Below are 24,240 nucleotides of genomic sequence, written 5' to 3'. Positions count from 1 at the left end.
TCTACAACGTTTAGATTTAACATTTAAAACAAACATATATACATATCTTAAATCCGTTTACCTAATACCGTTGCTCTTACAAATTCCAAACTATATCTGAAGATCCAATCCCCAGATGCACTCTTCATAATTACATTTATTCCTTTCCCATCTATTTTTGTTTTCAGTTTTCCTTCTATCCTCTTCATTCAATTATTGTATGTTCTATAGTTTCTCCTTCTCTACATGTCCCATCTTGATGTTTTAACCATAATATGTAATATATGATTTAATCCTGCGTGTCCTATTCTCATCCTGGTCTCTGAATTGTCTCTTCCCTCCTGTTCCTACCTTTCTTCTCCAGCCAAGAGTAATAATATACAACCATTTCCCTTTATTATTTCCGTTCTTCAGTTCCTATTATATATTATCATTTCTATTAATTAAGATCTTTAATTAAACAAGACACAAAAGTGATACTCAAATACTCTTTATTTGATTTTCCTACTTTATGTCCAGACCCACTTTGGTACAGCAGTCATAAGAAGGCCACAGATCAGGATGCTCAAAAGTTTAAAGGCAGCTGCTGTTCTTTAAAAATGACTTCAATCGCAATGTCTTTGAATTTCAAGTGTTACAAACATTAAAAAGTCGATGGGCACTTCATTCTGGCGGCCTGTGTTAATCAATTGTCATTAGAGGGAAAACCATTCCACTGCATCTTCTAATCCATGGATGCATCTCACCACAAGCCTCATATACAATCATCAATACACAAATAAAGACTTTATGACCCACTGGCCTGTATTATAAATGCAAAAATAAACATGCATTTTTCTTGACTGTTCTTGAATAAATTAGAAAGTATCGCTATCCCAGCAGAAGTACATTACAAAGACCCAGAATGGCAGACAGTGTATACTCCCTATCTTCATTTAATTAAACAGCTTGTTTAGCTTTGTAAGCAATGAAGTTACTTTTAAAACGCACACAAAACCCACCCACTTATTCTTTCGGTCTGCACTGTTCTGTAGTCAGTTTGTGGTTTGGCAGCTGACTGCCACTTAGTTCCTCCAGGTCGGCAGTTCCTGATGTTTCAGGAATGAAGTGAAAGTGGGGATGATCTACTAAAGTGACCTTTCTATTCTGTAATCATGATAAAAATGTACTTCAAGTGAGCAGCAGTTCAAGCAGCGTATCAAAATGACACACATTAGCACCAAAATGGATTTCGCTGAACAGGGGAGGCTTCCACGATCAATAAAGCCTTAAAATGTCTTCAGCCGTCCATGGAAGTGATTCAATTTTACAAACGCTTCAACGTAGTTGAAGAGCACATATGGAACAGCCCTGTTACAGTTACTGAATGTGTGAAGGCATCGTTAGTGTCCGTCTCTGATGCGGGAGCTGGTCCTCTCCTTCCTGTCACATGACATCAGCCCGTTTGTCCCTGACTTTGCTCCTCAGTTTAGTTCTGGCCTTGAAGGCAGCCGAGTTAAAAAGATGCTGCGGAGACAAACAGGCAAGAAGACGAGAGGCAAAACTGCTGCTGCTACATCCTGTGGGAATGTTCTAGTGTGCAGATTAAGACTTCAAAAGTCACTTTTACCTTTTCGAATCTCGAGATCTTGTTGCCCTTGACGGTCGTATCTAGGATGATCGGAGGTCCGAGGCCAAAAATATCTCTCAGCAGAGAATTAAACTGCAAAACCCCACAAACGTTAGACTGATAAATTAATCAGCCATCATGATTTAGATGATGACAAGAACATGGAAAAAACTAAAATTGACTATTGCGCTGTTCACCAGGCACAAGAGCCATTATTGTAGAGCACATGTCTGACCTGCAGGTGATGTCTCACTCCAGACTCCATGATCTCTTTGAAGGCGTCGTAGATCCTCCTCCTCATCCAGCTGTCGATGTAGACGCTCTCCACTCCAAACTTGATCGTCTCCTCTGTGAAGTCCTCGTTCTGAAGAGGAGCGAGAGAGGGCCAGAGGAAGTTCAGAAGGTGTGCTGATGTTTCAAAAAGACCGATCCTTCAAAGATGCGTTTACATTCCGGCCTTCAAACGCACCTCTATGTAATGCAGAACCTCCCTGAAGATGGAGCGCTGTTTCCGCCTGTCGTTCTTGGCTCGATGCTTGTTGCCGTCTGTGGCCAGACTCTTCAGACAATGACACAGGCTCTCACTGTCCTCCACCTCGAATTGCTGCAAAAACAAAGGGCATCATCACTCAAATGGACTTTACATGATACAGCTGTGTCTTTGCTACGGCTTCATGTGATGACTTTACCTCATCGACATCTCGCCCGAGCTCCACCAGCAGGGCGATGGTCTCTCCCACTGCGATTCTGTAGTTGACGTCATTGCTCTGCAGGCACGCCTGCAGCTTTGGGAGGTGTCTAAATGTTGGGTGACAGGACAGCACTCAACAACAGTAATCAGCAGCTCTCCTGTAAATAACTGTTTACAAAGGAGATCAAATCCTGACAGAGGTTTTGCATTCTTGTTTCGTTTCTGATGTGTGTGTTTCACTCACTGGTCGAGCAGCACAGTTAATTTTGATGGAGGACAGAGGGTGACCAGCAGTGCCCAAGCCTGCAGGGCGGCGCAGTGCAGGCCAGGACCTCCAGGTTTGGGAGTGGGAAGTGTTCCCTCTCCGTTTGGGTATGAAGACATGAACACGCTCTCCAGCAGAGCTAATGACTTGACCAAGTCCTGGGAAGGTTGCAGAGGAGAGGCACAATCATTCAGGCTGTTCAGAGCTGTGGGTGTTTCAAATGTGTTGTTGTGACAGCTCGCTGTTGCTCACCTCTCCGTCTTCAGCAGCAGACACGTAACAGCACATTCCCAAAGCTCTGGCACACTGATGAAGACAGATGGAGGACCGTTTATGTTCTGATCCTGTCTTTCCAAGAGAATACTAACTCCTTGGCCAACGCTAAGAGAGTACTCACACTCTGGCGGGCTGCTATGCTGGCGCTGTTGTCAATGAGAAGTGAGGTAAGAACGGGTCGAAGCATCTTGACACCCTCCTCCGCCTCGTCTCCACCCCCCAGCTGGATACACAACAGGGCGAAGAGGGTAGCGGCGGCCGCCTGCTCCTCCCCGCTGCCTGGAAGTGACACACAATTATCACTTAGCTGGTTTATTCGGTTTTATTTCCTTCTTAGAATCAGGCTGTCAACTGTAGATGGTCTTACCTTTTTTGAGGCATCGTTCAAGGCAGTCACTGATGGTGAGGCGTCTCTCTGACAGGAAGTCATAAAGCACCCTGGAGGAGAATGCTTGTCTCAAAGACACCAGGCCTGCCAGGCGGGTCTTGGCACTACAGGGGCAAAGAGAACGGGGCGACGCAACAGAGATTAACCGTCGCAGACGCATCTTTAGTTGGCACAAACTTAGAAATAGACGTACCTCTTGTCCATCAGGTTGTCGATACACTGCTTAAGTTTGTCTTCTGTTTCCTCCTGTGCAGTCTGCTCATCCACCTGCTCCCCCCCTGTTCGACAGGACATGAACGAACAAACCGCAGTTGAAGCACAGCGGACATTTGAACTCTAGGAGTGTACTGTGGGAGTTTGCTGACAAACCTGTGCCTTCTTCAACCACGGAGGTGCCTTCACTGGCACTGCTGTAGTGACTGACAACATCAGAATTCAGCTCATCGTCACTGGCCCCCGACTCTCCCTTCACCCCATTTTTAAAACCTAGTATACAGAAAAAGCATTTAATAATATGTTTAAAACTGCCTTTTATTTTCCATTTTCAGAGAACTGTTGTGAGCATGAAGGAGTTTGTTGAGCAGACCACAGCCGGGCGGGTTAAGCCACAGGTTCTTGCGGACTCAGGGGTTTCTACTGTTTGCAGGATTACTAGATACCAGAGGGGCCATTCGTTTGTTCCTTCATGCAGTCATTATGATCCAGAATGCTCAGTCTGTGTTTTCATGTTCAGGTCAACAAGGACAACCGGGGTAAAGCACAGGCCAACAAATGTTTGCAGCATGCCAACAAGGAAGCGTTTTTACATTAAATACTCTTTGCTGATCATTGTAAGGACACCATCAGAGTCCTATGCTTTTTGTAATTCCGAACTAGCAAATTAAGACAGAATCCAACTTAAGCTCGGAATACACCGGAATTTGATCTAATTTGACAAATGTGGTTTTCCTGTGGAAGAGGAGGCCCTGTGTCTGGGGAAAATTGCACAGAGAGATGCAAATCTGAGAGACACAACCCTCTCAAATAATGGCAGCATGGAGAAGCAGCTGCCCAAGGCTCCGTTGTCATCGGCAAGAACGCTCGCAAATGTGGGGAAAACTAAAACAGGATTTGGGTAAAAATAAAATGCTTTTATAGGGCCCTACACCAAAATCCTGTGGGCTCTTTAATTCAAAAAGTTGATTCTGCAAGCCCGTGTCAGTGGCTGATTTCCCATTTCATTTTCCAGCCATTGTCCTTGAACTCAGCTCTAGAACACACACAGTTCCACAGCTTCCCACGCAGGCCTGCCCACACACAACTCCTACAGTAAATGTGAGCTCGCTGCCATATCTCACGTGTCGTCTCCACTTGCCATTTACTGCTTGCATCGCAAATACTGCCGAGGGCCCGTGGAAAAGGCTCAGCTGGGAGCCAACTCATTGCTCTAACCAAGAGTAGCAGGTGATCCTGATCCTGCATTTCAAATCTAAATGTAAAATAAAAAACCTACTAAGTGTTCTTTTTTGTTTTATATATCAGCGATTTGTAGAAGGGTCCAGTTAACAAAATGATATGTTGCTGACAGAAGTTTTTTAAAAAAAAACCTTCACAAAAGTGTATTTAAGCTGGTTAAATAAGGAATTTTGCAAAGTAACAACAATTAAGCACAGTTGGTTGTTGTATATTGTTCAATAAATAGTATCCAGAATAAAGGTGAGGTGTTAAATGGTCAAATGGGACATTTGTAATTGCGATTAAGATAGACACACTCAGTTAATACAGCAGAAAGGGACACTAGAGTCACTGGGGCTTCTGCAGAATGCACTGCAGAACAAGTCAAGGGCCTGAGGATAAGCTCTGAGCAGAACATGACCCAGGGGAAGTGGTCAAAGGTCAGACGAGTTACCTTTCAGCGTCACTTTAGCCGACAGCTGCAGCTGAAGGACCTCCTGATGGAGAGAGCCTGGAAATTGTGTATGTATGACAAAATAAATGGAACAGAGCGCGTGATGAGGTAGAGTAACGAAAGAGGTTGACGGTGAGTCCATGAATGAATGAAAGAAAAGAGGGATCAAATGCAGTGGTGTCATGATGGACGAGAAAATTCACAAGTGAGCATACATTTTTTTTATCTGTCCAAATGAGTATTTTAGACAGTATTTTACACTCTTACAAATCTAGACTGCACAAAATCGTGTGCAATTGAGGTGGCAACACGCGTTTCCTGCGACAGCGCGCCATACAACAGGTCAAACGTGCGCTACAAGAAAGGTAGCTTGGACTCCCAGTGAGAAAGGGAAGGGTGAATCACTCAACCTCCAGGGGTCAGTCTGAGTTTTCCCTTATCAACAGGTTTGTGCTGATCAATTCAGCTTGGATTAGCATGACAATGCCAATGTAAAGGATATCTGGTTAGTATTAAGTTTTCAAGTTGTGACCAAAGACTTTATTGACAAAATTAATTAGGAACAAAACACTCCGAGAGAGCAGCCCTCCCCCCCAAGCAGCCCCCCCCCCCCTCCATGTATAATGACACCTATTGTAAAGTATTTTGGCAGCAGAAATGCAAAGTCCCATCACACAGTGGGTAGCATTATGATCAACACCTTTTGATCACCCTCTATGGTCTTTGGAAGATCAAAAGTTCAAAGTCCCTCCGGAATCGAGAGCCTCGTCATCATTTACCGGAATCTTTCTTGGACCACTATCATTTCCTTAAAAACTTCAAATCAAATTTGAGCTAACAGTAAGACAAGCGCCGGCTGTCGCGTAACCATCCTGCCGGAGCTAACAATAAGCCTGGACAAAATAATCAAAGTACAAAGAGCTCGTCGAACTAAAACACATGGTTGGTAGTTGGAGACGTTACGTGTCAGGTAGCGCGAGACTCGCATCAAAGTGGCGCTGCGGTGTCGGTCAGGGCATCTTAAACTTTTACAAACGGCTGATCCGAATAATGTAACATCCAAACTTGACAAGGTGTAATGCCCGTGCAATCTGTCATAGGTGGAAAAACATTCCTAGCACGTCGTGATAGTGTCACTTACCCGATCTGTTAGAGCCACGTTTCCCCTTTTTGATCCGTGGCATGTTTGATTCACAGCCAGATAGTCGCTAGATCGTCTCAGCCAAACTGATACTGTCTGGATTAGAAATGTAGCAGCTCGTAGATAGCTAGATATCCCCCGTAGTTAATCTTCACGGCTAACTGGAAATCTTCCGCTGGTTCACCTTCTTCTACACTTTTGTTTACACTTTGGCTAAACTTCAACTGTGCTAGCTTCACCACGCGCGTCTATTCCACACCAGGGAAAAATACTTTTCCGTGGTGGAAAATAGCTTTTCTGAACGCCGTTTTAAATGTATTATCTATGATTGTCCCCGGGTAATCTATATCTACTACCAGGTTGAGATAACAAGTATTTTTCAAAGTGTTTGGGACGGAGTTTCGAGCACGCTGCTGTCGCCAAGTCCACCATCTTCCTCTCAGTGACCACAGACCGGTGAAGCTCGGCTCGGGGAGTATCCGGCGCTTCCAAATGACGTCACGTTCGTTCCCACTATTTATACATTCATTGAAAGGCGTGATACAATATATCGCAAATTACAATTACCTCATCAAGAATGTGCCCTATATTTATAAGCCAGTCTTTGGGCTCTCAGGTTTACTGTTGTAAGCTTCTTCCGCTTCGACTGCTTTTTTCCTGCTGCCCAACCAATCATTAAACGTGATGTCACCAGAAGCACCGACTACTGCTTATTATTCATGACGTCATCAGGAAGCGCGGCCACAGCCGATCACGGACCGAGGGAGGCGGACCGGAAATGCGGGATAATTCCGTAAATAATGGCCCATTTGGAGACAAAAAATAACACAAGCAAATTAGTATTAGTAACATCTTTATTAAAACTACAAATTTGTTTAAAAAAAATAAAATCACTACAAATGTTGGCATAAGTGTGTTTTCTTAGTTTGACATATCAAAAACACAAACCTGTAAACATCTTTTGGCGTTATTTTGTAGTTTTTTTTCAGTTAATCATAATCATTGTGTAGTGTATACGTAGTGCAATCTCTTTCTGGTTCCTCATGTCAAAAATGAATTTATTGCCATTGTTTGAGAAGCCAAAAAATAGGATTTGATATAAACAACTGCAAGAATTGGTTTGGAATTTCTCGGTTTTGGTCCAAGGGTGATAAGCTGCCATTTTTCAGTAGAAAATTTAAAATTATACAAGTTTAAAAAATTTAACTCTAAAAGAATATAATTGGAGACACTGCTGATTAGGAATGCAAATGTTTGCACTAATAACAATGCCAGTAGAGTATCGTTTCAAAAATATACATTATATTTTGAATAATGTATATATTGTGTTGTAATTATAAATAAAATATAGTATTATCTATGATATAGTTATTTTGTCGCCATTGTTTGAATAAGTCTTGTTAAAGCTGTAAATTTTAAACAGAGGAAATAGCACTAAAATGTACTGTGTTTGCATGTGTATCATTCCTATCCAGAATAATACTTGGTGGGGACAAAGGGCATCCTGCTGACAGTGGCAGGCACTGCTTTCTTCCTGACCTCCACCTGGATGGCCGTTCCATTCTTAGTGAATGCTGCGTCCACGTAACCCATGGCCACGTTCATTTTTAGGCAGGGTGAAGGGCAGCCGCTGGTCACCTCACCTAAATGAAACAAGTTTTGAACCCATATAAAATGTAAATATGTCACCTTACACCATTAGGTATTTTTGCAGCGTTAGCTTTGCAATTATTACATCCATTATAACATTGTAATATGCTAGTAATACATAATACTTATGTTGTGCAATAATCTGCATGCACAAAAGGATATAAAAACACATTTATCTGAATATCTAATGAATTCTCTGTACGATATTTAATGAATATAAAATCAAACATGCTCATCTTTTTTTAACTGATTAATATCATTATGAGAGTGATGTAGTGATAGTGATGTTTTTAAATAATAATGCAGGTCACCCTTCATGGTTGGTATTCTTTTGTTACAGCATATTTAAAAAGTACCTAGAATTAACAAATAGACTTATGGGAATAAAACTTTTCCAAGTCACTACAGAAGAAAGCGAACATCACAATGTGGCGACACCTAGTGGTTTTTTCGGAGAAGATCATAAGGCTTGGGCTTTTTTTCAAAACCTTTACAAATCCCTCACATGATGAAATAAGCCTTTGTTTACCACATTTTTTGTTTTCTTACCTATGACCTTTCCATCAGGGCTGAGTATGGGTGTGTGCTGCCTGACCGGGGGGCCAGTGGACACTAGACCGACTCTCTTCCTGGCTGTCTTAGCTTTGATCTGAGGTATGACGATGTCGGCACCAGGGAAATCCTTGGTCTGACGCCGACGTTTTCCTTAGTTTCAAACAGAAACAACAGGGTTAACCGACTGGCCGGTAATCAGTGGAACCAATGTTGTGGTCAGAACATGCTGATGAGGCAAATGCTAATCTCATTAACTCATCATTTGTAAGGATTTTTTTATGTTTAGTCAGGTCATATGATGCTGAATGTCTCAACCCAATCCACTCAACACCTTTTGATAAAACGCCTCAGAAAAATAAAGAGTTCTACAATGGTTTGAGTCTACACATCAACATATCTATGGATTAAGTAAACCCCCCCTACAATTAATTTCTATAAAACATCAGTACAAAAGGACATCATTTGTCTTTGTAGTGGCAGAACCTGTGAAACCCAGACAGAAGTTGTTCTTTCTTTATAGTCACATTCCATCAATCTTATTTTTGATTCCCACTTTGTGAAAAAAATAAAAATAAAAAAAAATCAGCAAACTTTGTTTAGATTCTAAACAGCAGCAAACAAAATATATAAGTAATAAACAAGGAAGGATAAATATCAGAAAGATGATGATTTATAACTACCGATGGTCCAGACGAGCGTGGCCTCCACGGGAGTGGTTGTCTCGTCTATGTCGTTGCCATAGAGACAGAGCCCCGCCTCCAGTCTCAGACTGTCTCTGGAGCCGAGGCCGGCTAGTTTCACCTCGCTGTGAGCCAGCAGCTTGTCCGTCACCTCCACCACTCTGGACTTAGGGACAGAGATCTGGGACAGGGGGACACTGATCAGTGGGGAGGGGATGATTATAGTGATAAGTTTCTGCTACTATCTGGAACCTAAAACTGGGGGGCTACAAATAGCCCTGCAGTAAATGACTGCATCTCTTAGAGAGGCTTAAAGAGGCACTGTGCGGTCATTAAAGTGACAAATCAAAGCTGCTGGACATTCGTTGTGACGGAAATGATGATTAATGAATAATAAACTTTCTGTGGACGCAAGTTATTTCAAGATATATGTACGTTTGAGGACACAGTTACACAAACACCCATGCTCCTGATGTTTGAGAAGAAAGCCATGCACATCCATCTTGTCATCTACAAAGAGTAGATAAGTAACAGAGGGAAGAAAAAACTATTTACTCATCTAAATCTAACAAAACTACAATGATGTGTAGACAGATAACTATGGTGCCTGGTGTAAACCCTTGGTTATGGTACAAAATGTCTATTTTCTGTGTCCCTGTAAAGGTGTACTGAGCAGAGGATGCCGACCTCCACCCCATCCTCTCCAGTGTATCCACAGCGAGTGATCCTGCAGTCAGGAACTCCAAACACTCTGGCCAATGTGGAGTTCATGAAGGTCAGCTTACTGAGGTCCTCCTTTAGTCCCTCCTGGAGGACCCGGGACATGGACGGCCCTAACAAAACCACAGGGGTGGAGACACAGGGAAGGAGTGAGGGTGATGCATAAATACCAAGTGATAGAGGCAAAGATGAAGGAAGGAGAACGCAGGAGGAATATACCTTGAAGAGCAATCAGTGCTGCGTCGAGGAACTCCAGATCCACATCAAACCCTGCAGCTTTGAACTCTGCCAACCTGGCCTAAAGATAAAACAGGCGCACACACTCAATCCATGGGCATCACCACCTCTCCGTCCACACACCCCAAACCAGATTCACCTTCATATGTGCTGAATCCTTGTCAGCACAGCCGGCGTTGGACACGACGTAGAGGTAGCCTTGGTCAGTCTTTGTGACGATGAGGTCGTCGATAATCCCTCCCTGCTCATTGGTGAAGAGGGTCAAGGTACCCTGGGGACCAAGACGAAACACTCACAAATGCTGTAATATTAACAACTGCTGTAAGAAACTGGTGAATAAGGAAACACAACCAGCGTATAAATCAGCCGCGAGATTAAGGATGAGGAAAGCAGATGGCAAGAATCAGCTGGACAGTGTGAGCCGTCCTTCATCTCACCTGATTGTCCTTGAGCTCAGCAATATCTGCCACCACTAGAGACTCCATGAACTTCACCCTGTCTCTGCCATGGACTTTGGTCTAAGAGAGAAGAACAGCTACCGTTAAGGACAGAGCGACTTCACATTTTTCTGACTGGCTCTTTAATGAACCCAACAATATAATACGTGCGTGCATGTTCCTTCACATGGCCGCGCAGCATCGATCTCACCTGCAGCATGTGGCTGACGTCAAAGATGGAGCAGTGTTCTCTAGTGTGCATGTGAGAAGAGATGTGGCTGTCTTTGTACTGGACAGGCATGCTCCAGCCGGCAAACTCCACCATCTTTCCTCCATGTGCACGGTGGAAATCAAAGAGTGGAGTCTTCTTCAAGGCAGCCTGGAAGGGGATTAAGACACTGAAGTGAGTTGGGAACGAAAAAGAAAACATTTACATCATTGAAGAGAGTCATCAGGTGACCCTAATGCATGAATATTAGCAGAAATAATCCAGGTTGCATGGCAACTAAATCACTTAATAACATTATCAGTTTCTTCTGCTCCTACTTCTGAACTTTGAAACGCTAGACAAGGGGCGTTACACTATCAGCGCAGCCGCAGAAGTGCATTGTGGGTCTGATTGTGATGACATATTATCTATGGCTCAATTGCTTTTATTAACAAAACTGTTAAAAGTCCAACGTCAGCGTTGGAGTTGAAAGAGCAGAGGACCGACTCTTGCTCCGGCTCCACTGAGCACAAACACAGAAACACACGGATCCAATAAACATGATCAGCTGACTTGAATGAAGGGCAGCCAGCGGAGTGTGTTGATATAATCTGCAGCTCAGTATGTTGACACAGGCAGCTGGGCCAGATGCACATTAAGTGTGCATGAAATGACTGTAGCTGTGTGCTAATGGCAGCAATGATGAGAAAAAGAGCTCCTTCTTAGATTCTGCAGAACCTTGAGTGTCCGAAAATGTCACAGAAAAATGACTAAAGTTGCCAAAATGTAAATGTCATGAATTATGAGATTTGTTTGCATTTGTTATACCTATAAATTAACCAATAATGAAGCATGAATCCCATGTCAGATGGCGTCACGGTGGGGAGATCCGCACCGAAAGATCATTTTTGATCATCTTCCAGCCCCGTTGATAGTTTAATTAATCCCAGCGTCTTCCAGAGAACTTCTGCCGCACTCACCTCCGCGCTTGCTGCCCGGGTCTGCTGCCTCTGCCCCGCACATCCAGACCAAGCGACCCGCATCAGACCGTCCCTGGAGGCCCGCAACGCGAGCCCCGCACTCCTGACCCCAACCATCATCCGAGCCGACATCATGTCTCCAGAGACCCCGCAAAGATCTCCAACACACGCATGAACGCACTCACGCACAGGTCTGCTGACAAACACTTCCGCTGTGGTGCAGCTGAACTCTTTGGACTCCACGCCGAAATGTGTGCCTTCACGGCACTCCCACCGTGGGATTGTGGGAAATGTAGTCGGCGAGATGTGCAAGATTTTAACGACACAAGTACAAATGACGTCACAGAAAACCGTTTCTAGACGACATTTAGAGATCAAAGGGTTAAAAAAGGGTTAAAGACTGTAGTTAAAGAAGATCAAAGAACTAATTAAATGGTCTGGGGTGAGTAGGGGTCATCTGCCCTCTACCACAGCCCAAACCTGCAACCTGAGTTAACATCCTCAGCAGAGACAAGTGACTCTGCCAACTCTCATCATCCTTCAGCACAAAGCGGCCCGGTGAGCTCTGAGCAAACAACGGTAAACACAACCTTATCAGATTGTCTGCAGACATTTTCTCCTTCACCTCCTACCTGTTCTTTGTCTCCTTCCCACACACCAGTACACCAAATGTAACAGTCGAAGCTCGACAACCATCGATACCACTAACAATCATTCAGATCTGAAATATCAACCATGGTTGTATTCTTAATACATCCGACCACTTGAAAAGAACTAATCTGGTGTAGCGTTAATAGAGTTTACAAATCAGTGTTTCCATAGAAACCTTTTAGTTGATTATAATTCCGCTCATTATTGAGGCATTTGTAAAAAAAAATAAATAAATAAATAAAAAAAACAGCAAAAAGGCGACTGGTAAAATCTAGAAATCCAACCTTTGTATTATATTGTATTAAATTGCCGCCGTTGTCATGTGATAGAATGTAATTTTTAAAAAACAACAAAGCATCAAAGTGGCCTTTGATTCCTTAAAGGCGAAGCTTATGATCTTTGATATGTTTCTTTCAAGTTTGATCAAAGCGTCACCAATCAAAGACAAAAATGCATATTGGTAATAGTCGGACACTGCAGCCAAGCATCGAAACACATTTGGCAGCAGTGATCGATTTGGTGTGGTGAGGATTTTTTGGTTTGAATTTAATTGGGGGTTGATGACTTTCTGATCAAATACATGTTGATTTGATGCTCTGCATAACGTAGAAACTTAAAACTAAATGGCCGACTGTTGAGATTTTAGAGAACATGATGACATGCGTTTCTCTCTCTACAGATACGAATATGGAACCATTTCCTGTCGTGCCATGTCCTATAAAAAATGTTCTCTTCCCAAAAAAGTTATGGGAACTGGTCAACGACGTCAAAATTACCGCTATCAACTGGAACAGCAGCGGCAATGCTATCATTGTCCGTCAGGATCTGATAGAGAGCCAGGTTTTCCTGTTGGACGTCTTCAAAGCCACCACCTTCTTGAGTTTTGTGCGACAGCTTCATTACTACGGTTTTAGGAAATGCAAGCGATGGAGTAGAGAAAGGCCAAACATTCATCAGTATTCCCACCCCAACTTTATGAGAAGCCACCCAGAGCTTCTCTCCTTCATTAAGAGGTATCCTCGACGACAGTGGGACAAGGTCAAGAGTACCATCAGCACCCCAACTACCCAGCATTTATTCCCCAAAGTGGTCAATGCGGCAAGTACTCATTTGAACCACATGCCCAGAAGGCCTGCAGAAACCTATCACATGGGAGTGGATCCAAATCCACAGCCCATGCACCATCTGATCCCATCAAATCCAAATAAGCACCACCTCAATGGCTTCATCAACTCAGGTGAGAAACAGCACATTTAAAACATTGGCAAAATTGTATTGTATTTATTTACTTTGGTCAGAACAGATTTACAAATCCTCTATGCTGGTCATGTGCTCATAATATCTATATATTAAGGTTTCTGGGGCCCACATCACAACCCTGTTGCTCCATATGGTTTCAATCCCGTTGGTTCTTCTCTGGTAAGTGAAGATGAGAGTAATAAATCCCTCCTGTGGTCACCGTTCATGCAGGATTGTTGTATGTACCCAATAAACAGTGGCTGAATTGTGGAAACTGCTTCTGTATTTCCCCTTAATTAGACTGGATATTCGAGGAACACCAGTCAGGTTCCGGCCCCACAGCGCATGGGCCCCGTTTCTGGGCTTGAAGCGAAGATGGCGTCTCCATCCATCAATGGCTCAGACACCCAGCCCCTCACCAACAAAGCACAAAGCAGCCCTGTTCCTGAAGCTGTGGAGGAAGCAGAAGACTCGGTCAGACATGCGGCTCAATTGTTGCTGTTTTTGTCCAGGCAGCAGCCAAAAATCCATGTGTAAAATGAATAAATGAAGGTCGATTCACAATGTATTGTAGCTAAACATTAGGCCTCAGTCAGTCCCCTGAATTTTACAAAATCATTGTGAATTGAATTATTTCACCAAAACCAAAAGCTGTCAAAAAAATAATAATTTTTTGACGACACTTGATCTATCGTGATCAGCACCATTAACTTTATCATGACGAGGACAGCTAATCAGCTCATCCTTGTCCTCAAAATCGTTTAGCGTCCCAAAACTTTCTCCCTTTCTCCTTTCAGGGCCCTATGTGAGCAGTACCCTGGTCAAGGGTACCTAGTGACCATGGCCTTATATATCAACCACAGCCTTATATGTTGACCAAAATCTTATAAGTTAATCACTGTGTAGGACTTTGGTAAATGTTTCTGGAAATTTTCAGTACAAATAAAATGGATACGATTATCCCAAAAATGATCTCCCTCTGGTTTTTTGAATATCATTTGCGCCCTTTAATGGATTATTTCCTCCACCAAGGAGGGTACGTGACAGCCTGCAACTTGACTTTTGGCCAAATAAAAAGTTAGGAAAAGATTTGAATGCATTTTTCAGGAAATGTTGATAATGTGCCAAGGAAAGGGAAACATTTTTGGTGATGTTCTGAAGTCCAGATGGACTTTAGCGTTTTATCTTTCAAATTTAGAGCTAAGGGTCCGTGATCATAAAGGTCATAAAGCAACCAGCCTCTGATATATACTGTAGTACTACAGGTGTGTCACAATGTGTGTGTGTGTGTGTGTGTGTGTGGGGGGGGGGGGGGGTGCTGCATGGAGGTCTGTGCTCTCTGAGTGCTTTGCTTCTATTTCCGAACGTCATATTTTTATTTTAAAAAACCCAACTTTTTCAAGTTAGTTTTTCAACTGGTGACAACCAGGAAACTCCTCTCAACCAAAGCTGGAGGAACTAGGAACCAGTCACAGTCCAACTTACAGGTTGGCCTTAAATTCAAGTGGCAGAGTCTTCATGTAAGAACCACAGGCTGATGTTTGTGTCTATCTCAGGGTACTTTTTCATCCTTGGATCACGGAGTCATCCTTTGGCGTGAGCGACTAAAAATACCCTCATGTGTCTGGTGTTATTTTAGTCTGAGGGTCCACGGGGGGGAAGGGGCAATCAAGCTTTCCCCTCTCTCTCTCCATGTTTCCTTCTCTCCATTACCCATCTCATTGGCTGCTCAGGGTTGGCTAAATTAGAACTTGGAGTGACACAAAACATTCCACCGTGGGGGCGGGGGCAGCCTGGGAGTGCTACAGTTGCTCAGTTCCACATGAACACCAGAGTCAGACCTTGAGGAAAATCTGGGGGGGACCCCCCTTTTGTTTCCACTCATCAACACCTCCACCGGGATCAATTATTCGTCTTTTGGATGGGTCGGACCACATTTGTCCCCAGAAGGATGACCTTCGGTGACGTAGTCACAGCTGTTGTGGGATCAGTTAAATATTTTGGTAGCCAAGGGTGAGGATAAAGAGGAAGAGAGACGATTAACAGAGGGATACGGTCTCCAAAGGTAAGCCAGAAGAGCCAAACTGGCCTGATCTGTCCAATAGGACACCTTAGTTCTCCGGCTAAAGCCCTTCACACACTCACCTGCTCTGGTTTGCGAGCATTTTTAGAAATCTATCGCATAGTTTTTGAATTACCTCAGAAATTATATTTGGTCAGCTGGTTACTTCGATCTCTGATCAACGCAAAAACCTTTGATGAGTTTAGGAACAGGAACAAACATTATTCTACTCATCCTGGCCAACTGCAGCACGGCCACCGGCTGTTTCGGATGTATGTCTTCCATCCCTTCTGCATTAATATTTTACCAAATCCTCAGGAGGTAGTTGTGTGGATATCGTCGCTGGAGACACCTGAGCACCGGCACAGCTCATCATCTCAGGAGGAAGCAAGATGTCGAGGCCTCCTTCCTGCCAGAGCACCCCTCAGTTCTACCGGATCAGTGACAAAGACCTGACAGAGATCGAGCTCCACTCTGTGGACTCCATCAATGACCTCCACCGAATGCATGAACACAGCCACAAGGGTACACACCCACACCCCAAAAAAATGGACACAATAATTTCTTAAAGACAAACCTGATTTCCTGTCCCATAAGTTCATTTGACACGTGGTAACGACTGTAAATGTTTCATTTGTGTTTGCGTGGCCTTTATATTTTGTACACACTGTGATTCAGGAATGAGACCACCTCGTCCTGCTTACACTCCTGCACCAAATGGGACTCTCTACACATGTGACGCAGCAGCTGTCAATCAAAGCCGCCAGGCTAGCAGCAAGTGGCAGACCCGTCTACAGGAAATGTTAACCCCGAGTTCATCGCGAGCCTACGCCATGGGCTGTGCAATCATCACATTGCTTCTCCTGACAGTCTTCCTTATCTTTTACTTCCTGGGTAAGAACCCACCCCCCCACCCCCCATCATTTATCTCCTTCTATATCCATGAAATAAATATTAAACTTGTATGCATCAGATTTTGGACAATTTCCAGTATTTTAATTTGTAATTTTGATCAACGTATACTGATTGTTTTTACTCCAGTCCAGCAGGGCGGCGCAGTACAGCGGCTGACCGAAGCACTGAGGGAAAAGGAGGCTGCAGCCAGTGAGCTGTCACTGCTGATACAAGAACTACAGGTGCTCAGACACAACCTGACAGCCTTAAGAGGACGGACATGAAGGAGAACAGATGAACATTTTTCCGAGCTGGACTGGAAAATATTTCCCTCTTTAAAAAAAAAACAACACCCTGAAACCTGGGGTGATGTCACTGTCAGGACAAATGAGTGACAGCAGGGTTTGTGCTCTCAGTATCATACATTTACTTTAAAAAACAAATAAACTGACAACTACAATAAGGTCACATACGGACCTCTTTTGCCCCTCTGATTTCGTCCTTATTCCTCTTGTGATTAGACTGAAGAGTCTCGTGAAGGAATGCTAAAAAGCTGATGTCGGTGCTGTCGATGCTGTCGATGCTCACAATACTACAGTAGCTAAATCATCAACTGCTGCTGCTTCCAGGACGGAGAATGCAAAGATATTCAGAGCTGAGACAAACGCCCCAAGACCAGAACCAGGTCCAAATTATGGGTGACTCCATCTCAGAGAGAGTCAGGTCTAACTGTTGTCTAGGGCCGGATCTTCTCCTGACAGTTCTGCCCGGTCCAGCCCAGGTAGCACTGACACTTGAAGTGCTTTGAGGTCAGAGCTGGGCCTGATGAGAACGTGTGGCCTGAGCCGAGGTGCCGGCTGGTGCAGCGGCCGTTGCTGTGGCAAAGCCGGAGGCTGCAGAGTTGAGTGTCAGCCCTCAGCGCCCGGATGAATGGGCCCAGGACGCCGTGTATGTAGTCTCTGAGGAGGATGCACTGATGCTGGAGGATGGAAGACGGGAAGATTTAACAGACAGGACACGCAAACTGACAAATGTCTGATTGATACGCAAACGGACAGATGTTACAGACCTCAGATTTAGCAAATTTCATCTCCCCCCAGAGCACCACGCCGGCGGCTCCCAGTGCTGCGCTCTCTCCCAGCGTGTGCAACAGGTCCGTCTGCACCGCGACATGGTTTGAGTGATGCATTTTGACAATAAGTGGTGAATAAATTGGCATGTAAACAACTTTAATGTGACCACACCTTATTGAGAAATGCCAGGCTGTGCGTGTATGCCAGCCTGGCGTAGGGAAGGACTGGCGTGGCGCCACTGGATGTCCCGCCATGTCGCCAAAGAGAGGCCACCCGTAAAGCTTCCAGTAGTGTGTATCTGAAAAAGGCAGAGCCTTGAACTGGGGTCCCGGTATGTCCCAGTCTACTCGTAGACAAGTCAGCCAATCCTCAGTCTGAATGTTAGATCTCATTGAGGTTGATTGTGTACCTGACCATCAGAGCTGCGCGGCTGGATCCTGCCAGGCTTTGGGGCAGGTAGATACTGGGATAGAGGGCAGTCGACTGACCCCAGAGCCAGGACAGACGGTCATTCTGCCTTTTGGTCCCAGTGTGGCAGCGCCCAGTGTAGCTGTGATCTGTGATCACGTGAACAAATTAGAAACATATTTACCTTCATTGACTAGTTCTTGCTTTGTTCAATTAAGTATCGTACCCGTCTTTCTTTTATGCTTATTAGAGCACACAGGGAAGCCATAAAACCCCCACAATCCCTTGGGTCGTGTACTGATTGCCGTCTGCAGCGTACCCTCCATGAACTTCCGAGCACTAGCTTCAAACCTCTGCCTTGCCAGAGATGCAACGTCCTTGTCCGACAAACCGGGTCTCTCTTGTCTGACCAGCAGCTTGGACAGTCTCCGGTATTCCATCTTTGTCCCAAAATTTTTCTCCCAAAGCGGCTGCCACTCCTCCCAGTCAATGACGGCTAAACCGGTGAAATTTGCCCACAGCAAGCGGGAAATCTGTGACTCTGCGAGGGAAAGGTGGGCAGAGAGGCATCCCAGCTGTGGAATCCCTCCGTTCACCTTCCAGCCCTCCCGGGAAATGAATGGATACATTCCCAGGTGGTCACGGTAGAAGATGGTCATTTTCTGGAAAACGTAAGCAGCCAATTTAGATTAGCAACAAGCTAAAACTGTTCCTCAATACTCCTCAAACTACGCAGATACAACCTTCTAAACATCTGGAGTAAATACTTCTGTACTTTGAAGTGCATACTTTCTCCTTTTGCTGGCTCAGGTGAGATGCATTGTGGGATACTTAACAATTCAACAACCAGTCACTGGTGCAGTGTTAAAATGAACAATGAAATAGAATCCTTAGAGTTGAAACAGAACTTGGGCATCCCAAGGGCTCCCTTTCAGCCTCATTCAGCACAATCTTTCAGTTAAGGCCAAAATAAAATCAGCCCTGAAAGAAGGGTGCAACATATTAATGTTCAATATGAGGGCAACTCTAATTGCAATTAAATGTGGTAGCCTGATGGTTCATGTAGTAGGTGTGTCAAATATGAATCCAAATCAGAAAAATGAGGAAAAAGAACCCCAAAATGATGTCAATAAGAGTTTGGAACTTTAGGACCCAAAGGTAAATGTATCACCTGCCCCCGGAAGTCCTGCTGTCTGTTCTCCACGATGTCAAAGTCTCGCAGGTCCAGGTGGACGTTGTAGTGCTGCTGACAGCGTGCTGTGGGTATGTTCCACACCACCACAAATGGCCGGTCCAGAAGGATCGGCCCGGCTGCCGCTGTGGCTTCCGGGTGTGAAGATGTGCGCATGAGGTGAGCGAGGAGGAAGAGGGGTAGGAACAGCTCCATGGCTGTTCACGCTGGCCGTGTCCCTGAGGTGAAAGAGAGACGAGCTGATAGGTTGCATGGACAAGCTCTTCATTGGGAAACAGGAAACTGCTGTCACACCATTATGCAAACACTGACACCAAAAAGTCAGGAAATATTGCTTTATTTCTTTAAATATAGGATAGGAAAACCTATTCTTATTAGATAAAACAGGCTGTTTTGATTGTTACTTCGTTTTACAGAAAAATTACACATATAGCAGTACTTAAGAACAACAATGGTAATGGAATAAATAGTTATTTTAACGTGAGATTTCACTGGAAACCAATACTCTAGTTCCTTGTTTGGAGAAAAGCTCAAAGTGTTTGTGGCTTTTAAGATCATTTCCTCTCAGGCAGCAAACAATGACTTTAAATCGCTCCTCTGTCAAACTGTTAGGGAATAAAAATGCTCACAGCCTCATTTTCAATGCAGCCACGATGTAAACAGGGTTTAGGAGCATTGCCACTATCAAGGGCTACTTCTTCTTCACTTAAATGTCTATTTCATTTGTTTCTTGTCAGCTGTTTCACACCCAACTGATGAGGCCGAGTGTGAAAGTTTCAATGGAGCTGCATTTTTGATTCTCAGAAGTTCTTCTCATTTAACGCTTTCTTTTTAAATCTATGAAAGCACCAATCAAATGTGAGTGAACAGACGTGAGGACATGCAAGAGACTCTGGGGTCAAATGTCTTTGTGCATCCAGAAGATGGGAACTCCTCTGGCATCTCTGTAGGGGGTTTCAGTCAGAGTTTGAACCTCAGGCTGGGCTGTAGAACGAGGAGGAGGAGGAGGGGGAGGGGGAGGGGGGAGCAACGCTGACTGAGAATTAGGCAGAGGAGGAGGGGGAGGGGGGAGCAACGCTGACTGAGAATTAGGCAGAGGAGGAGGAGGAGGAGGAGGAGGGGGAGGGAGGAGCGACACTGACTGAGAATTAGGCAGAGGAGGAGGAGGAGGAGGAGGAGGAGGAAGAGAGGACTTAGTTGGGATAGCAGGTGGTGATCCTCCACTAGATTTGCGACTCCCTTGAGAATTCCGAGCCCCTTTGTTTGGGATCGCGGAGAACCTCAGCAGCGTCTCCATCGGAACAAACGTTGTCATGGCGCCTGCGCTCTGCACCGGCGTTGACAGGACGTAGCCCAGGTGTGCGTAGAAGTGCTGCTGGTCGTGTGTGGTCAGGCAGAGGCGCCTGAACCCTCTGCGTCTAGCATAGCGCTCGGTCTGTTCCATCAAAGTCCGGCCATAGCCCCGGCCGCGCTCAGCCTTGGAGACAACCACCGATTCTACAAACAGACTGCTGCTCTGACCTACGACCCGGGACAGCCGGGAGTGGCCAAGCAGCCGTTCCCCCTCTGGGGGGCCCTGAAGCAGAACCAGGCAGATGGGGAAATCCTGACAAGACTTCATCAGGGAGTGGACCCGGGCGGCCTGGCTCCTCTGCCACTCAGAGTTGACCAGGTCGGCGCAGGGCACCAGCAGGTCCGGGCGGAGGTGGATGGGAGCTATGTGGATATTCTCCGGATGGCCACAGTCTGAAGCCGACGTCCTCGGGTGGACACAAACCTCCCCTCGGTTCGCTGGGCTGGATGTTAAAGTTTCGGACCTGCGGTATTATCAAGGGTCAACTTCAGTCAGTCTGCATCCTGCTGGTGATGTCAAGCATAAAAACCACGAAGCTTTTACCATGCAGTGGCTCAGTTTGTGGTTAGTCCACACACAAGACATCAGGTCTGAAGACGCAGTCTGTTATAAGTAACCACTATGGTCATTCCAACAGCGTCAAATCCCCAAAACCGATCAGTGTTCTGACAAATCGTTGCTGCTAAAAGACAGGTTGGATGCAGGGGGGCAAAGCCGGAGTGTTGAGCTGCTTTTATCTGCCTGCACTCGTCCTTGTGTAGAGCAGCTTGATGGTTGGGGAACCGTGAGGAGAAAGAACTGACATTTGCTTCCTACTGTGACTGCACAACTGCGAATGGATGTTGACAAAGTAACAACACGAGGCGCGTTAATTGCTGATAACGAATGTGAGTTAAAGGCAGACTGGAGGTGAAGCTGAAACACCCTTACGCAGACACACGCAGGCTCTGAATTTTACCCAAACCTTTTAGAAGCTGATCCAATGGAGACATTTTAAACACACATATCCTGTTTTAAATCCTGGATGATTTATTTAAGGATTCAAGCTGCCTTTTTTTAAAAAACAAACAAAAACACGCTCACTCACCAGGTCAGCAGATAAATTCAGAGTTGCGAGCTGCTGTGTAGTGACTAGTCAACGCAATATCACATTCAAGCAGCAAAAAAGGATGTTACAATGACAGGAAAGCAGACCATTGACACATCTGACAACGGCTTTCTTCACACTGCTGAGGCAAACCTGAAACTAAGACATCGTTTTCTCACTTGTTCCGTGCATTTGCTTTAAGAAGCTTTGGTCACTATACAGTGACTGCACAACGAATTACGAACGAATTACATGGTGGCAAAGTCAGTTTTTTACTCTAATGTTACATACAGTGCATTTTTGCAAAACCTGACTACAGAGAGCCACTTGTTATTATATACATGTTTAAAAATCTTGGTTTGGTGACTGACCAGGTAGTACGCCAAAAACAGTACACACACATATATACTGCTCACAAAAATTAAAGGAGCACTTTAAAGAAACACATTAGATACATCCGATCTCAATATGAAGTTGGATATCTATACAAATAACGGCAGGGCAGTGTCTTAGGAACAAAAGGATGCCAAGTCTTTTAATGGAAATACAAGTTTTCAGCCTACAGAGGGGTCAATTGTGTAGACACCATAAAATCAGAGTGAAATGAAGACGTGGCAGGCTAGTCCATTTTTTCCAAAACTTAATTTCTGCAACTCTGCTTTCTGCAATTTCTGCTTTTCAGTATCTTGTGTGGCCCCCACGAGCTTGTACGCATGCTTGACAACGCCGCGGCATGCTCCTAATGAGACGACGGATGGTGTCTTGTGGCATTTCCTCCCAGATCTGTGTGAGGGCATCCCTGAGCTGTTGTACAGTCTGAGGAGCAACCTGGCGGCGCCTAATGGACCGAAACATAATGTCCCAGAGATGTTCTATTGGGTTTAAGTCAGGGGATCGTGAAGGCCATTCAATTGTTTCAATTCCTTCATCCTCCAGGTACTGCCTGCATACTCTTGCCACGTGAGGCCGGGCATTGTCGTGCATTAGGAGGAAACCAGGACCTACTGCACCAGCGTAGGGTCTGACAATGGGTTCAAGGATTTCATCTCGATACCTTATGGCAGTCAGAGCACCATTTCCTAGGCAATAGAGGTCTGTGCGTCGCTCCATGGATATGCCTCCCCAGACCATCACTGACCCACCACCAAACCTGTCATGTTGAACGGCGTTGCAGGCAGCATAACGTTCTCCTTGTCTTCTCCAGACTCTTTCACGTCTATCACAGGTGCTCAGGGTGAACCTGCTCTCGTCTGTGAAAAGTACAGGGCGCCAGTGGCGGACTTGCCAATTCTGGTGTTCTTGAGCAAATGCCAGTCGGTGCTGGGCAGTGAGCACAGGGCCCACTACAGGACGTCGGGCCACCTTCATGAAGTCTGCTCCTGATTGTTTGGGTAGAGACATTCACACCAGTGGCCCTCTGGAGGTCATTCTGTAGGGCACGAGCAGTGCTCAGCCTGTTCTGCCTTGCACAAAGGAGCAGGTATCGGTCCTGCTGAGGGGTTGAGGACCTTCTACGGCCCTGTCCAGCTCTCCGAGAATACCCACCAGTCTCCTGAAATCTGCTCCATGTTCTGGAGATTGTGCTGGGAGACACATTAAACCTTCTTGCTGCAGCACGTGTGGATGTGCCATCCTGGAGAAGTTGGACAACCTGTGCAACTTCTGTAGGGTTAAGGAATCGCCTCATACTGCCAGTAGAGATAATTACGCAAGCCAAAATCAGCACGAGTGGAAAACCAGCCAAAAAAGATCAAGAGGGAGAAACCTGAAATGACCTCCACATGTAAAACCAGTCCTGTTTTGAGGGTTTTTCTAATTGTTGCCACTGAAGTGCACCAGTTGTTAATTCCATGAACACCAATACAGCTGAAATTGATTAACGAGGCCCTCAGCTGCTTAACCAACCAGAAAATTATCAGACAGGTTTAATTCAATTCATGCCAGGCCCAATAAAAAAGTGTTCCTTTAATTTTTGTGAGCAGTGTATAAAGAGTATATTATTTTGTGTTTTTGTACCAGCCATAAACAGAGTTTAAAATAATGACGTAATAACAGAAGGCATTCTATATAAATGTGTATACAGTTATAGATTTAACTGTGTGTAGTAATCATTGTTATTACTCCTAGTACTAGATTTTTGCACATGCGCAGTCAGGACGTACTCGCTCCAGTACTTACTTCCATGTAAGGGAAGTTAGTAGTGGGATTTTACATTTATATCACATGCTAGCTGCTGCGTTTGCTTTAGCTACTTTCAACTTCATATGTTCATGCAGAGGCTTTTTTTGTGCTGATTCAACGACTAATTCATTCATAACTTCATTCTCGCTGCTTTTCTTACACCATTATTACCTACATTTTGTTTCACGGGTCGTCAACCGGGGGTCTTCCTTCGCAAATCTTTAGTTTTCCCGCAGATAATCTACGTTTTCGTTTAAATCCCGAAACTCTAGTAAACTAAATCTGTATATACTGTGAGCGCTGCCCGTGGCGTGAACACAGGAAGGAACTGATGGAGACGTGCTGCTTTTGGAGTGATCTCAAATGTTATTCTGCCACCCAGCGGCTGGGAGTGT

At 44.8% G+C, this 24,240-nt stretch overlaps 5 protein-coding genes across 7 annotated transcripts; 2 read left to right on the top strand and 3 right to left on the bottom strand.

Moving 5' to 3' along the window:
- Positions 1 to 453: 453 nt before the first annotated feature.
- ifrd2 (interferon-related developmental regulator 2) lies at positions 454 to 6,821 on the bottom strand. Of its 2 annotated transcripts, XM_029834037.1 has the most exons (13): positions 6,238 to 6,821; positions 5,097 to 5,153; positions 3,578 to 3,694; positions 3,402 to 3,486; positions 3,188 to 3,312; positions 2,942 to 3,099; positions 2,797 to 2,850; positions 2,524 to 2,702; positions 2,278 to 2,386; positions 2,058 to 2,192; positions 1,824 to 1,952; positions 1,589 to 1,681; positions 454 to 1,485 (listed from the first exon to the last, which is right to left on the bottom strand). In XM_029834037.1, exons 1-13 carry the CDS (start codon positions 6,278 to 6,280, stop codon positions 1,405 to 1,407), a joined length of 1,365 nt encoding a protein of 454 aa, XP_029689897.1. In that variant the 5' UTR covers positions 6,281 to 6,821; the 3' UTR covers positions 454 to 1,404. The 2 variants fall into 2 exon arrangements, with proteins under 2 accessions (XP_029689897.1, XP_003963053.1); XM_003963004.3 differs by lacking the exon at positions 5,097 to 5,153 and having other exon boundaries at positions 6,238 to 6,809.
- Positions 6,822 to 7,073: 252 nt separating this feature from the next.
- amt (aminomethyltransferase) lies at positions 7,074 to 11,962 on the bottom strand. The gene is made up of 9 exons (XM_003963027.3): positions 11,705 to 11,962; positions 10,728 to 10,895; positions 10,517 to 10,597; positions 10,219 to 10,350; positions 10,062 to 10,140; positions 9,810 to 9,955; positions 9,123 to 9,303; positions 8,437 to 8,592; positions 7,074 to 7,880 (listed from the first exon to the last, which is right to left on the bottom strand). The coding sequence occupies exons 1-9, from the start codon at positions 11,837 to 11,839 to the stop codon at positions 7,705 to 7,707; spliced, it is 1,254 nt and encodes a 417-aa protein (XP_003963076.1). The 5' UTR covers positions 11,840 to 11,962; the 3' UTR covers positions 7,074 to 7,704.
- A 1,080-nt stretch (positions 11,963 to 13,042) lies between these two features.
- On the top strand, positions 13,043 to 14,551 carry LOC115249098 (heat shock transcription factor, X-linked member 3-like). The gene is made up of 4 exons (XM_029833411.1): positions 13,043 to 13,592; positions 13,710 to 13,774; positions 13,895 to 14,068; positions 14,392 to 14,551. The coding sequence occupies exons 1-4, from the start codon at positions 13,043 to 13,045 to the stop codon at positions 14,401 to 14,403; spliced, it is 801 nt and encodes a 266-aa protein (XP_029689271.1). The 3' UTR covers positions 14,404 to 14,551.
- An 806-nt stretch (positions 14,552 to 15,357) lies between these two features.
- On the top strand, positions 15,358 to 17,023 carry LOC115249129 (uncharacterized). The gene is made up of 4 exons (XM_029833493.1): positions 15,358 to 15,659; positions 15,975 to 16,181; positions 16,335 to 16,550; positions 16,698 to 17,023. Exons 2-4 carry the CDS (start codon positions 16,049 to 16,051, stop codon positions 16,832 to 16,834), a joined length of 486 nt encoding a protein of 161 aa, XP_029689353.1. The 5' UTR covers positions 15,358 to 15,659; positions 15,975 to 16,048; the 3' UTR covers positions 16,835 to 17,023.
- On the bottom strand, positions 16,954 to 24,193 carry hyal3 (hyaluronidase 3). Of its 2 annotated transcripts, none has more exons than XM_003963028.3 (7): positions 24,021 to 24,193; positions 19,203 to 19,441; positions 18,258 to 18,693; positions 18,033 to 18,180; positions 17,795 to 17,921; positions 17,620 to 17,709; positions 16,954 to 17,529 (listed from the first exon to the last, which is right to left on the bottom strand). In XM_003963028.3, the coding sequence occupies exons 2-7, from the start codon at positions 19,416 to 19,418 to the stop codon at positions 17,287 to 17,289; spliced, it is 1,260 nt and encodes a 419-aa protein (XP_003963077.1). In that variant the 5' UTR covers positions 19,419 to 19,441; positions 24,021 to 24,193; the 3' UTR covers positions 16,954 to 17,286. The 2 variants fall into 2 exon arrangements, with proteins under 2 accessions (XP_003963077.1, XP_029689351.1); XM_029833491.1 differs by lacking the exon at positions 24,021 to 24,193 and adding an exon at positions 21,665 to 22,701.
- Positions 24,194 to 24,240: the final 47 nt, after the last annotated feature.

The sequence above is a fragment of the Takifugu rubripes genome, chromosome 3, assembly GCF_901000725.2.
Source record: "Takifugu rubripes chromosome 3, fTakRub1.2, whole genome shotgun sequence".
Classification (NCBI taxonomy): Eukaryota; Metazoa; Chordata; class Actinopteri; order Tetraodontiformes; family Tetraodontidae; genus Takifugu; species Takifugu rubripes.
Note: the sequence above shows the minus strand (reverse complement) of the source record. Positions and strands in the feature narration are given on the sequence as shown.

Excerpts from the sequence above, each read along its gene's own strand:
- ifrd2 (XM_029834037.1), bottom strand. The coding sequence starts at position 6,280 with ATGCCACGGATCAAAAAGGGGAAACGTGGCTCTAACAGATCGG. Across the intron at positions 5,154-6,237 it reads ACGTGGCTCTAACAGATCGG|GCTCTCTCCATCAGGAGGTC; the intron begins GTAAGTGACACT and ends CACAATTTCCAG. Across the intron at positions 2,703-2,796 it reads CTGCTGCTGAAGACGGAGAG|GACTTGGTCAAGTCATTAGC; the intron begins GTGAGCAACAGC and ends CAACCTTCCCAG.
- amt (XM_003963027.3), bottom strand. The coding sequence starts at position 11,839 with ATGATGTCGGCTCGGATGATGGTTGGGGTCAGGAGTGCGGGGCTCGCG. Across the intron at positions 10,351-10,516 it reads CTGAGCTCAAGGACAATCAG|GGTACCTTGACCCTCTTCAC; the intron begins GTGAGATGAAGG and ends CTTGGTCCCCAG. Across the intron at positions 7,881-8,436 it reads CCCTGATGGAAAGGTCATAG|GTGAGGTGACCAGCGGCTGC; the intron begins GTAAGAAAACAA and ends TGTTTCATTTAG.
- LOC115249098 (XM_029833411.1), top strand. The coding sequence starts at position 13,043 with ATGGAACCATTTCCTGTCGTGCCATGTCCTATAAAAAATGTTCTCTTC. Across the intron at positions 13,593-13,709 it reads CAATGGCTTCATCAACTCAG|GTTTCTGGGGCCCACATCAC; the intron begins GTGAGAAACAGC and ends CTATATATTAAG. Across the intron at positions 13,775-13,894 it reads ATCCCGTTGGTTCTTCTCTG|ACTGGATATTCGAGGAACAC; the intron begins GTAAGTGAAGAT and ends CCCCTTAATTAG.
- LOC115249129 (XM_029833493.1), top strand. The coding sequence starts at position 16,049 with ATGTCGAGGCCTCCTTCCTGCCAGAGCACCCCTCAGTTCTACCGGATC. Across the intron at positions 16,182-16,334 it reads GCATGAACACAGCCACAAGG|GAATGAGACCACCTCGTCCT; the intron begins GTACACACCCAC and ends ACTGTGATTCAG. Across the intron at positions 16,551-16,697 it reads CCTTATCTTTTACTTCCTGG|TCCAGCAGGGCGGCGCAGTA; the intron begins GTAAGAACCCAC and ends TTTTTACTCCAG.
- hyal3 (XM_003963028.3), bottom strand. The coding sequence starts at position 19,418 with ATGGAGCTGTTCCTACCCCTCTTCCTCCTCGCTCACCTCATGCGCACA. Across the intron at positions 18,181-18,257 it reads TAAGCATAAAAGAAAGACGG|ATCACAGCTACACTGGGCGC; the intron begins GTACGATACTTA and ends ACGTGATCACAG. Across the intron at positions 17,710-17,794 it reads GCCTGGCATTTCTCAATAAG|ACGGACCTGTTGCACACGCT; the intron begins GTGTGGTCACAT and ends GTCGCGGTGCAG.